This window comes from Hetaerina americana, unplaced genomic scaffold (genome assembly GCF_022747635.1).
Source record: "Hetaerina americana unplaced genomic scaffold, ioHetAmer1.1.p SCAF_3, whole genome shotgun sequence".
Lineage (NCBI taxonomy): Eukaryota > Metazoa > Arthropoda > Insecta > Odonata > Calopterygidae > Hetaerina > Hetaerina americana.
In genome coordinates, this window is record NW_027286874.1 from 45,599,334 (window position 1) to 45,613,474 (window position 14,141).

The window sequence follows — 14,141 nt, forward strand, 5'->3', positions numbered from 1 at the left end:
TCACAAATTTAATTTCATTATCAATTGAAATTCTGCACCTTCATAGTTTCAGCCTGTTATCAAAATATGTACGAGCAAATTAATTTTAAAATTAAAACTCAGTTTCAGGTGAAACAGATGTAGAGAATTGTGGGTTTCCAGGGACAGTTTTATCATTAGATAATTATAATGAAAAAGCTACTCGTTCTTCATATTATCCTAATCAAATTTGTTAAAATTAGAACTTACAAGCATAGGATACTCTAGGTCAATCTTTCCCCGATGTACAAATTGCTCACCATAGCCTTCAGTAATAACACCAGAGAACTGGAAAAGTAAATGTTTTTCATAATATATAGTTGTTAGGGATCAGTGTCAGTTTTATTTAATACTCAATGCCAAGTGTGATATAGTTAAGCATTTAAATACTAATCAGTATCATGTGGTACTAACTGTTCTATATAAATTATAAATACTTAGGGACTATTTACTCCTCATGCAAGAAAGCTAAATAACTAGAAAAGGTGAAGCTTTAAGATGAGAACAACATTGTATTTATGACATTCAATATCATGTGTACCTTACTGTGTCTCTAAAATAATCTGAAGCAAAAACAGGTGCACCAAAATATCAATATTACATACACATTTGCATACACACTGGTTTCATTTTCTTATTCAAATAATTTATCATTGATAAAAGTTTGATAAATATAAGGTAAAGTAAAGCAATATAATTTGGGAAGAAATATACTTACTGTAGTTTCATAAATTTCTAACCAGTCACTGGTGCATTCTTTTGAGTCTTCAATGTCCATATCCTTGAAATGAATATCAAATCTAAAACCTTCACCTTGATCGGTCAGAAGCCAGTGGCAGCGAAGATTGCTGGGGTAATTGTTGGGATAGTTTGGAGAGCTCAACACCTTTGTTGTATTTGTTACTTTTAAAACCAATTCTGAACCACAGGGTGCTGTAACCCAAGTAAATTAATTGCTGTTAGTATAATAATAAAAAGAAAAACCTGAGCCTATTACATTAAAATAAAACTGGATGAAAGATGGATTTGTAGGTATTTGAGAATAATAAATGTAAGGCAGTAACATTTAACTTCTAAGGCTTTATCATCCTGTTTAGGTTTCCAAAATTCTGGTAAAATTCATAACAATTAAGTGAAATTTGATGCAAATGTTTTTCAAAGCCTAGTGATTCTACATGGAGGCAAGACAGAACCCCCTGTAGGCTAGTAGCAATAGGGGGCAGATTCACGGACCACACTTTCAGCTTGGTAAAATTTGCACATAAGTGCTCCCAACATCCCCAAAAACATTTCACTGTGAGTGTGTCATATTCACAAAAAAGTCCCCCAAAATAGAATAAAATGCACGAAATTATGACCTCTTCGGTGTAAACTGATGGGACAAAAGCATTCAGTCACTAGAGTAATGGCCTTTTCTGTGACATTACCATATTTTTGAAAACTTTTTCCCAGCTGGATGTATGTTGCTTCAGATACTTGAAAACATTTGTCTGTCAGGCATGTGACAAAAACATAAGTCTTAAAGATATGCAGAAAATAGAATTAGAGCAATAAGCAAAAATACATACTTCATTGAAATATAGCAGTTAAACTCAAATAAAATTTAGTATGATACAATGAAACGCTACGTACACACCTTTACATGTAAAATAGCGGAAAATCACAAGTTATCACCCATGAATTCACTGTTATAGCACTTGATTGATAGTAACTTCTTAAGTTCAATTAAAAACCTATTTACAGTCATTTTATTTTTTATATTTATTGGCGATATGCTAAAATAAGTCAAGGAGAGTGATTGGGACCTATCTTAGATATAGTACAAGGCTGCTGTATTAAATGTATAATGTCTCTTCCATGAGTGAAGTAACAATTTATGGATGAGTTAGGAAAAAATAAGAATGAATATTTTACAAGCAGCGCAAGTATAAATAAATAAATAAATAAATAAATAAATAAATAAATAAATATATATATATATATATATATATATATATATATATATATATATATATATATATATATATATATATATATATATATATATATATATATATATATGTGGGTCGCGGTAGTCCAGGGGGTAGAGTGTTGGACTGCCGACCGGAGGGGCTCGGGTTCGATTCCCGGGCAAGACACTCAGGGCACCTGCAGCTCCACCCGAGCCATGTGATTTTTTCGGATACCAGGTCTTCCTGGGAAACCATAACCAACACAGGGAAAGGAACTTGCCCCCCTACCCTGATGTGTGAATTTCACAGGCCGTCGGGCTTAGTACTGGGTGAACTCTACCATCACCTACCAAACCGACCTATGGGTTGATTACTGTGTTTATGGTTATATATATATTTTTTTTTTTAAAGTAGCCTACCAGGAGTACAGACGGATATTTTAGCTATAGCTTTCATAAACCTTTTTTGAATGAAAAAGGCCTTAGCCATAGCACTAGTGTTTCCCTAAAAGATGACACCATGTTGTTATTTGGAAAGTAGGTTGTCTATTTTATTTAGTGGACCTTTGAGAGTGGGACGAAAAATTTAGTTTTTAATAAAATATACTTCATTGCACATCTGATGACAATGAAAATATTGCAAGCACTTAAAGGGTTCTGTGGTGAAACAATTTTTATGGTTCAGGTGTTAGGCAAAAGAATTGAACATTGAAAGAATAAAGACTTCATTTATGTTATATTCCTCAGTTAAAATGTTTATTTTGAATATCTTCAATTAAATCCTCCATAATAATTCAATTCCGTACTTCTTTTAAGAAAAGATCATTATGGTACTTATAGTTTTAGATACATTGAGATATACCTAATGCAAAAATTATGTCAATCTTTAGTTTGAAATGCCATTGGAACAAATAAAAATATAAACTTACAGGGAAGACTTCTGATATCTAACTGGAAACCTTGTCCATTCCCCAAGCCATCTGTCTTAAACCGAATCCACATCTGATTGGAAGATGAAGTGACCGTGGCGGGAATGACAGATCCACAGTATCTGCCTATCAAATCTGAGAATGGACCAGCCCCATCTCTTATCTGCAATAAAAGTGAACGATTTTTAATTTAATTGCATTAAATTTTCATAATTTATGCAAAGCAACAGTTTAATGCCAGAAGGATAAACCTGCCAAGCTTGCTAACCCTAGGAATTAAATTAAAATAGATAAAAAACTCAATATTTTAATTAAATGCCTAGGTAACTCTGTTAAAACCTAATTGTAAAAGTGCTTTGATGATTTCATATTTAGTTATATAAACAACCATGGGAGTTTCCCAGAGGGATCCCATAAAAAAAACATGTTTTGCATATACAGTCAATTAACACATTCATTAATCTACTACTGCACGGTTTGAAAATTACTCTCGCTAGAGGAGAGAGACAGGTAATGACTCTTGGAAAGATTTCAGGCAGTTCATGATGCTACCAATCATAAATTGCATTCACTTACTGATGAAAGTACAAAGCCCAAGGAAAATATTGATCAATACAGTAAAATCTTGTTATTTCAAGATTCAAGGGAAAAAGAAAATTTGACTACAAAATATAAGGGAATAAAAGAAAATATTTTTTAATCATAAAATGGGATGGAAAAATTCATAATCAGATATGAAATAGGACTTGGGCTACAGACAAAGGTAGTGCTTTTCTTTTTCATCTACTACATTCAAGAGAGAGAATTAGCAAAACTCATTAAAAATCATATACACTTATTGAACTAAGGTGATGCTGGTACCCAGTTTTATCTCACAGTTGAAAGTTTATTTGCTACAAGATGTTCATGTATATCTGAAAAGAGCAGACACATTTTTGTTGATAATGTAAGTCCTAAAATTTTTTCATGAAATGCATGAACATCAAACATTCATTTTGACAAATAAGTGGGGAAAATAATTTTTCAAATTTGTATTAAGGGAATTTTACTTCATTTTGGTTGTTTTGACTGTATTTTTTGACAATTAAGAAACGGGCTCAAAAGTTAACCTCTGATTTTGCTATATAAAGCAATACATATATATATATATATATATATATATATATATATATATATATATATATATATATATATATATATATATATATATATACACACACATTCAAACACGAAATCCCGCCAAACGGCGAATAAATACTCATATAGTATATACAGAAACAGATATAAGGAAAAGGGATAGGAACACATATAAAGGACGAACACAATAATATATATATATATATTTATATATACATAAAAAGATCACTCACACGTTATTTCTTGATCATTTCGATGGAATTCTGCTCCGTCTTTATCGGAAGATAGAGAAGTAATGCATCAAGCAGTACTTCTCTATCTTCCGATGAAGCAGAATTCCGTCGAAATGATCAAGAAATAACATATGAGTGACCTTTTTATGTGTGCCTATATTGTTTGCTGCTGTCCAATTCATTATTCGGCACTTCCGTGTTATGTTGACGAAATCATCTATATATATGTTTTTGAGATACAACATTGGATATTCATCCAACTGGCAAATTCCATTCCCCAAATATGTTGGATATCTGGCAGTTTGCTCTACATGATAAGTTTAACAGTAAGTGCTGAACACTATACAGTCATTTGATTCAAGATTTCATTCATTTACCATTTATAGATGCGGCATGATATAATGTTACAAATGTGCTACTTCAAAAGTTTGCTAATTCTCCTTAAATATTAGCAGGCTGCATGATTCAATGTGAATTAAATGCCTCTTATTCCTGAAGCATTAATCAACATTTACTAAGACAAACTGGTCACTCCTAATTCACAAGGAGATAACATTTTGTATTAGTAAAATTGAATTTTTATAATTTTGCACTCACCTTTCCTCTAAGTATCAAACTAAATATATGAATAAAATAAATATGCTTAAATATGTAAAAAAAATGAAAACAGGATAATAGCAGTTGCATGGCGGTATGAAATATACATTGTTGCTTACCTCAATAAAATCACAATCACATTGATTATTTGTGCCTGTGAGACACTGAATCATATCCATTTCCTTAAACTCAACAGACAACATTTGCTGGGGTGCTCCAATGATTAGCCAATGGCAGTCTAAGAATGGCTCATAATGATTGTTTTGGGTCACACGAGGAGAGGACAATCTTACAGATCCACCAGAAGTCAGAGTTTTTGTCCCTCCACATCCGCTGGATTCCCCTATAAAATAAAATTTTTATTTACAATAGTCACTTAAAAAAGTTAACGCATTATCATACAAGAACCTATTAAAAACTGTTTTGAAGCATAGCACTAAAAGCCATTTTAGTCACTATATACAGCCACTACACTATTCTTAACATACTCACAAAAAATCCCTGTCTTTAATTGCTTCCTCCTCATGAAAGCTTCTTTGCCTAATGAAATTCGTCTCCCTGTGTCTCCTCTACTTTGATCATTTTGGCCCAAAACACTTCCAAAATACATAAATTTTTACACCTGCTCTGGTTTTTGCCCGACTATTTTCACATTTAATTTAGCTTTCCTTTTCATAGAAAGCAGCATAACCTTTATTTTATATAAATTTATAATCATCCCATATCTATCGCACTGACTTTTCAATGCACTCAGCAAAGTTTGCTACCCCTCGGCTGACTGACAAACTAAAACTTGATCATCCACAAACCTGACCGATTTTATGAATTCCCCACAAAATTCATTCCTATCTGCAGTTCTTCCCATGCTTCTCTAACTATTTCCTCCACATATATGTTAAACAGGTGATTATGGACACCACCTCTGTCTTACTTCTCTTTCTAACACTGCCCATCCGGAATCTCTATCTACCAATCGTAACTGAGCCAGCTGAGATATGAGCCAGTTGTAGGGGGATCGAGATGGTGCGGGGGCTAACGTACTGGCTTCCCACCCTGAGGGCGCAGGTTCAAATCCCGGCGGTGTTGAATATTTTACAGAGGTATCTCGATCCCTACTTGAGGTGCTTTGTGGAGGGCACTTTGAGTGAGTACGCCGTCCATCGGATGGGACGTTAAACTGCGGACCCCTTGGTGCCTTTCGTAAAGAGTAGGCTAATGTCGACGCCGGGTTTCTCTTCACCCATCATCCTTTCCTGTCCATCCCCTATGGCGCAAATGACCTTCGCTGTCGGTTGCCTCCCCTCAAAACTACTACTACTACTGCCAGTTGTAGATGTCTCCTATCCCTCCAATTTACACCTATTCTCTGCTATACATTCATTATTTCTACTTAATGTTCTCCATCAAATGCCTTTTCAAAATTTATGAAACAGATATTTTAATCCTGATTGTATTCTCTGATGGTATTTCTGTTAGTGACCTCATTATTGCAATGGCATCACACAAGGCTCTCCCCTTATTGAACCCAAACTGATGATCCCCTAAGTAATCATTTGCCTTGCTCTCCATCTGCTGGTTGATGATTCTGAGGACCACTTTAGCTGAGTGCAAAATCAGACTTATCGTCGTGTAGTCCTCACATATTACTGCCTTTCCCTTTTTTTTGGATTAGCAACTAACACTGATCTGACGAATTCATCTGTCCAAACTCCTCCTTCATTAATGCAATGAATTATTTCACAAAAACTCTTCCTTCCACCTTTTCCTCAAGTTTTAAGCAGGGTAATGGGAAAGCTGTCCACCACCAAAGCCTTATCCCTTACTTCCCTAAATGCCCTTTCTATCTTGCCATCGAGTAAGCTAGGACCTAAGCTATGTACATCATATTCACTCTCCATGTCTAATCTTGCTGGTCTGATTTCTTTACCATACAGTTCCTCTATATATTCCTTCCACCTCTCTTGGATCTTTCCTTGTTCAAATAATGTTTTCCCTCATTTCTTTTTGATTGTTTGCAATCATTTTTTCTTCTAACTTTCAGATATGGTTTAACCTTCCAGTATAGTACAACAATTCCAACCTTCCTCACCAATCATTCCATATCTATGCTCTGCATTTTCCACCATCCTTCTTTTGCTCTATTTGTTACCCGTCTCAGTTTATTTACTTTCTACTACATAACTCTGTGTTTACATTCCTCCAGTTCCTTCTCTCATCTATCATTCTAAACATCTCATCTGTAATTCTTGGTTTCATAGTCCTTTTTCCTCCTATTGTTTCTTTTGTGGTATTTGATATCCTTTTTTTGATATTCTTCATTTTTCTTCTGTTGTACTATTTCCTGTCCTAGCTCATAATTTTGTGTACAACCTGTGGATAGTCCTTTCTTTTCATCCAAGTTAATGCTTCTAAATCCCAGTTGCTCATCCATCTTCCCTGGACTATCCTCTTGAATCTGACTTTATACTTAATTAATACTAATAATGATCCAAATCCATATCAGCTCCTGGGAAACTTAATGAATCCTGTTCCTAAATATGTGCCTAATCATGATATAAACGAATTGATAACTTTCTGAATTTTTGAGCATTTTCCATGTATACCTACACCTATAGTGGAGTCAAAACCAAGTATTCATTATGATTAAACCGTCTCCTGCAGAACTATTGCTTTCTACCTGCGGCCATATGTTGTTCCTAAACCATAGTCTCCTACCTCAATACCATCTCTCCCTTCGCCTACTCTTGCATTCCAATTCCCCATCACTATCAAAAGTTTCTCTCCTAGAACATCCACAATTATGTCCTCTAACTGATAGTTTACCCTATGGACTTCTTCTTCCCCACGTTGCTTGGTGGCGTGTATTCCCCGCGGTCATTCCTCGTGCCAAAACCATAGTCCCCCACCTCATCACCATCTCTTCCTTTACCCATAGTCATATTCCAATCTCCCATCACTATCAAATGTTTCCCTGCAGGAACACAGGCGATTATGTTCTCTGACTGATCGTATATCCTATCGACTTCTTCCTTCTTATGGTTGCTTGTTGGCATGTATACCTGAGCAATGACCATGTGCTTCGGTTCCACTTTTACTTCTACTTGTAATACTCTATCCATTGCTTGCTATATGTTAACTATGCTTCTTCCTACCTTTTTACTCAATATTAATGCCATCCCTTGCTGTAACTCTTTCCCTCTGCTGTATATTACTCTAAAACTAACGATCACTCCTGTAAACTCCACCATATTTCCAAAATAGTGTATCATAATTACTAACATATTTCAGCGGTTAATGTTAACTGGGAGGGGCCTGAATCAATATAATATATAAATTAATGTATGGGGACTGAACATTACAAATTCATATCTGCTGTATTTGGACACAAACATACATGTCATACGCATATACACACATGAATTTGGAGACTTTTATTGCACTTACACAAGGAAAATACACACTTAATAGTGTATTGCATACTTATGAGTCTCCAGATACATATTTCTCATGTGATATGTGTGTATAAAATATATTCCAACACATTTTCTGTTGTCTGGGAAATTATGTTAATGGAGAAAAAATGTTGATGCATTGCTGCTAATGTTGAACAGGAAATTGGTTAAAAGGAGAGTAAATAGCAACTTAATCTTTTATCCAATTGCAATTCTACCATCATAGATTTAAATAAAAATGCATGAAAACTAAAGTATTGCCTAAATGCATAGGTACCTAATCATATTCAAGGGTAAATCATATGAAAGAATTTCATCAATTACTTTAAATACAATTCTAATATGCAAAATGCATTCAATGTTCAGGTACTGATGTCATTGTAGTGCAAAATTTTCATTAGGCCTAATTTACACTGGCTTTCCAACCATTAATTTTTTGCCAATGTGGTTGCGACATCATCCCCAATTTTGTACAACCAATATAAAGGCCTAAATAATTAACTTTCAAATATGTGAACAGTAAAGAAATAATTACCATGCAAAGACTGTAGAAGTTCCTATATACATATAAGGTTATAAACCACTCTGTTTTTAAGCTTCCACGTCGGATTCTGCATCTTTATAGTTAGGGATTATGTTGGAGAAAACAATATGTGAATAAAGCATAGCATATTGTGTAAAGGGTTTCTAAGAGTGGTAGCTGATGTTTGACAGCCTTAGAATGGCAATCAAGCTGACAGAATATTCGCCCTTTGATCTCATACTGTCTTTTAGGGCCTGGGAAACAAGAGGAGAGGTTGACTCATCTACCGTGGGGACTTCCAGAAAGAGCAGAGAGGTATGGGAGGGGCTTGTTCCTGTGTAAGATGCACACACTCTTTGTTGGTGACAATATCTGGGGAAAAGATGCATGTGGTAACACAATACTTCAGGAAGTCCTGATGAAAGCAATACATTTCCCTGGGAACTGGGGCCCTAGTCAAGGCGAATGATTTTTCACTTTGAAAATTCTGTATTTGAATGCGTATTAATAGATGACTCATTGGTTATTATCGTGGCATCCCCCACAGTTCTTTAAATTTAACAAATTTCTTATTGAAAAAGATGTGCTTGGTTATTGAATTAATCATTATTTACCGTAAGTGAATGACACTGAAGCCTTAAATCCTTCCATTTGAACAGATACATCTGTCATGAATTGTACTGTCATACTCCTGTTAGTAGACTTGATCACTGGAGGTTCAGCATTCAAATTCCCACAGAAACGTGCCAGCCGTTTTTTTGGATTAATATAACCATCATCATACATGGACACATGATCATATGAGCAGGTACCACTTCTCTCCAAGTTGAAATACTCAAATCTGAAAATAGGATAAAAAGTGAGGACATAAGGTCAAACACTGGTTATTACTTCATAATGAGAATTAAATTTATCGTAAATAATGCATTGTAAATTCCATTTTCCATTCATTGAGTGAAAATTCATTTTCCATCCATTTTCATTCATTGAGTGAAACGCTATATTCTTTGCAAAAATGCAAAATCATATAGTTTGCCATATTTTATGAAAAACCTGAAGTGCTCGAAGAAGCTCATTCCTGATTCATAAAGTAAACTAGAAATTCAGACTCAATGAAAATTAAGTCTCTAAATGCATGCTTTCCATGACATACTTATAAGGGAATGAAATTTCTGTTTTAATTTTTAAATCATTTAAATTACGACACCTTTGTAATGGGATTCATATTACAGTATGCTCACCAATGATCCAGCATAATATTATATTTTGACATTACATTCCCCATTGAATCTGTAGAAATAGGAAGTCATCGATAAACATTAAAGTTGGAGGACATAAACTAGAACAGATGGGACAGTTCAGCTATTTTAGAAATATTTTGGGTGAAGGTAGTAGGGGCATTAAATGAAGAATGGTGTTAGGCAAAGATGCATTGGCAAATAGGTGGGAGTTGATACCAGGTACCTAAAGTAAAGATGTAAAGAAAGGACTACTGAAAAATTTAATTTGGAGTGTCATTTATTTTTTATGGCTCGTAAAATTAATCATTAAGAAAGAGGATAAGCATAGAGTGAAGGATTAGGAGATATAGATGTGGAGAAGAATGGAGAAAATAAAATGGACAAAGGGAAAACTAAAGATGAAGTTCTAGGAATGGAAGTGGAAGAGAGACGGTAGTTGGGAGAAATTTGATGATAGGATAAGAGGATGCTGATGATACTGAGAGGCACTGGGATGCCAAATATAGCAACAGAAAGGAAAATTTGGGAAAAGCGAGGTAGGGGGAGGAAGAGAAGAGGCATTTTAGGTGGCACTAATGTAGGTAGAAAGAAAGCACAGCTAAAGTATGAGTTATTGATATACGTAGAATGGGATTGGAAGAGATTATGTGCCAAGTGTGAAATAGGTTTTAGGAGAACAGCAATACATTCGGTCAATCAAAACTCACCCAAACCCAGTAGACTACTGCTGATAATCTCCCCCCCATTCCCCACTAGTATTACTTAATGCAATCTTAAATTAGAATGACATAAGTGATATTTCTAGGGCTTACATTACTTAGAATTTAGGCAGATTTCAGTAGGGCTTTCTTCAGATGCTTGAAAGATAATGTCAAGGCTCTCATCTATAATAATAATAATAAAATGTATTTATTGGGGTGAGAATGAGAATCCATATGGAAAATCTTACACCAATCTTTGATGCCTAACTTTTCATCTGTGTAATTATCTACAATTTCAAGCAGCGAGGCTTTTAGAGAGAGGGAGGAAGGCCAAGGAAATATCATCAGATTCTTAATTCTATTTAATGACTGGGTTTACAATATCTATGCTAGTAGGTAAATGCTGCCATTGACATTCAATTCAATTTTTCAGCAAGTTTTCTCAGTAGCTCATGAATCAAGGGGAACCAGTCAATTTTCTGTTGAAATTGAAAGTGTTACTCATGAATTTGAAATTTGCGACTAAAAAAAAATGAACTAACTATATCCCTTCATGGCATGTTTTCAGTGCTCAAGGAGAATAAAAGACAATAAAGGTTTTTTCTACCAAAGACACTTGTTTAATCTATGATCCTAATCATACCCAATCACTGGCACTTTGCAATATACATAAAATTTACCATAATGAGAATTGAATTCAAATGTGATTATGTTGAGGTGAATATTAATTTGGAAATATACTTGGAATTCTTTATTAAATTAAATGGGAATGATGCTATTCTGTTGGGGTACATGAGCACATAGCCATCAGTTTATACTGTATACTATGGTATGCGTGGTATTGGACCCACTCTACAGTATAAGTGAGAAAAAGCAATGTTATGTTTGAGTATAACAAAATAAATAATCTCATACACTTACTCAAGTATAACAACCTGATTTACTGGTGCTTGTATCACCCAGGTACAATTTAGCCCACCAAAGTAAGCATTTTCATGGCTAGGTGAAGTTATTATTCCTGGTTTATCCATATATCCACTGCAACCTAAAATCCATGCAAATATTGAACCAAAATGAAAAATTCATACGGTAAACAATTCGCAACTTTGAGAAACTTCAAACTAAAAATAATAAAATGATTTAGATACATTGAAACAAATAATTATGAAAGAAATGTTCCAAACAAGTTATGTTATAGAGAGAAGCTATCAATGGTAGAAATGCCATTCAATGGACAACATTCATACACAAATCCATGATCAAATGAAATTTGAATGAAATAATTTACCTTTTTAGAAGTATGTGTCATAAACAAACACTTACAAATCTGCACTGAATATTATTGCCATGAATTAGGATGGAATCCTATGGTAAAGAGATTATTAAGGGACAAAAGTACATGAAAAATAAACCTTACAGGATCATGCTTCATTTAGTGGAAGTTCAGCATATCCATCAAATAAAAGAGAGAATTTACTTTACCTCAGAATTTAATTGGTTATGTTACAATACATTTCACTGTAATACGGCATCATTAGGAAACATGTGCTGTGTGTGTGTGCGTATGTATGTAATATATAGTGATGCATAGTAATGCATATATATATATATATATATATATATATATATATATATATATATATATATATATATATATATATATATATATATATATATATATATATATATATATATGTATATATATATATTATATATATATATTTTCATGTATATATACATATATATATATATATATATGTATATGTATGTAAATGTATGTATATATATATATATATTAATATATATATATATATATATATATATATGTATATATACATGAAAATATATATATATCTCTATTGTCCTTTATATTTTTCTTGGGAATTATAATTGAGGTGGTTTCCCGTTGCCTTCCTCAATAGTGTTTTTAACGTGACACCATCACTTACTGGCCGCCCCACTGGGGTCAGACGCCATTGCAGCCACCTCACTGAGGAACAGACGCTGCGTGGACTACCTTTCGTCTGGCTCCTAACCTTCGACCTATCTGGCATGGGTGACCCTACCAGGAGCAATTTTTATTACTCCCGCCAGCACAGCTCTAGGGGTCATCAGAACGCACAAGCCCTTCCACCACGTCAAGGTTGTAGTCCGGACCTGATATGGAGTAGGATGACGGATTTTGTGTTTTGTTAAGAGTAATAAAATATTTGTTTGGCAGTTGTGTCCATCCAAAAACCTACCTTAACCGGTAGATTACCTTTAAAAAAAAAAAAAAAAAAAAATATATATATATATATATATATATATATATATATATATATATATATATATATATATATATATATATATATCAATGATATGGAAACACTCACATGAGCAGTGTAATATTTGGACGGCACAATAGAACACAAATAAAATACATAAAACTTAAAAGGACATTAACATTGTAGATTGTTTGAGCTTTCGGCCTTCTTCAAGTAAGACTGAAAATTATTCGGAGAGAAGTTAAGGTTCTGGGGGGGGGGGGAAGGGGAAGGTGCAGGGAATGCTGGGAGGGGAATTAAAGGTGGTACTTAAGAGCGGGAATTTTAAAAGATCAGAAAGCCAGTATATATCTGGATTCATGAGTTCTCACCTCTATATTGGTGGCTGAATTGGGTAGGAATTCTAGGATGTAACAGAGAAACACTGGTCAAATGAAATGTTGTGGGAATTTTTGTGTGAAGGGATAGGAAAAGAAGAGAGTGAGGCAGAATTGCAGGAGTAGCAATGATTGTTCATTTAAATGTATAAGGGGGTAATGCATTCACATATGTAAAATGAAGTGCATTATTTGAATTTAAGTATTATCTATTTTATTTGTGTTCTATTGTGCCGTCCTAATATTATATACATATATATATATATATATATATATATACATATATATATATATATATATATATATATATATATATATATATATATATATATATATATTACATATAGATGGTAAATTATTGAAGGAGTAGAAAATTTTGCTGTGAGTGTGCATTCCCCAGAAACAATTACCAGGTGACAGTAAACTAAGGAAATCATTTGTGAGAAATTGACATTGCAACATGAGATTTGAGGAAGAACAAACCCTGAAACTAGTGCCGATACTGGAAGTGTCACCGAGTTTTATGACATTAAGGGGGTAGTTTGAAAAATGTCATTAGAGAAGTGGCATTCATAGTTTTGTAAGACATGGGGAGGCCAGACGTGCTGATTAAAAATGCTGCAGATAATTACCCAACAGAACTTCAGAAACACATAGAGGCCAAAAGTTTTCTTTCCTACCAAGAATTGAATGAGACCTAACTTTTTGGACATGT

General features: G+C 33.9%; 1 protein-coding gene across 1 annotated transcript in view; it reads right to left on the reverse strand.

Moving 5' to 3' along the window:
- The window catches only part of Cubn (Cubilin), a 173,617-nt gene that overhangs the window by 13,208 nt on the left and 146,268 nt on the right, over positions 1 to 14,141 (reverse strand). Inside the window, exons 58-63 of the mRNA XM_071587204.1 lie at positions 11,704 to 11,827; positions 9,455 to 9,681; positions 4,985 to 5,208; positions 2,899 to 3,061; positions 737 to 951; positions 229 to 306 (exon numbers count right to left, since the gene is read on the reverse strand). Of these exons, the coding sequence (XP_071443305.1) occupies positions 229 to 306; positions 737 to 951; positions 2,899 to 3,061; positions 4,985 to 5,208; positions 9,455 to 9,681; positions 11,704 to 11,827 (1,031 nt within the window). The remainder of the gene's footprint in view (positions 1 to 228; positions 307 to 736; positions 952 to 2,898; positions 3,062 to 4,984; positions 5,209 to 9,454; positions 9,682 to 11,703; positions 11,828 to 14,141) is intronic.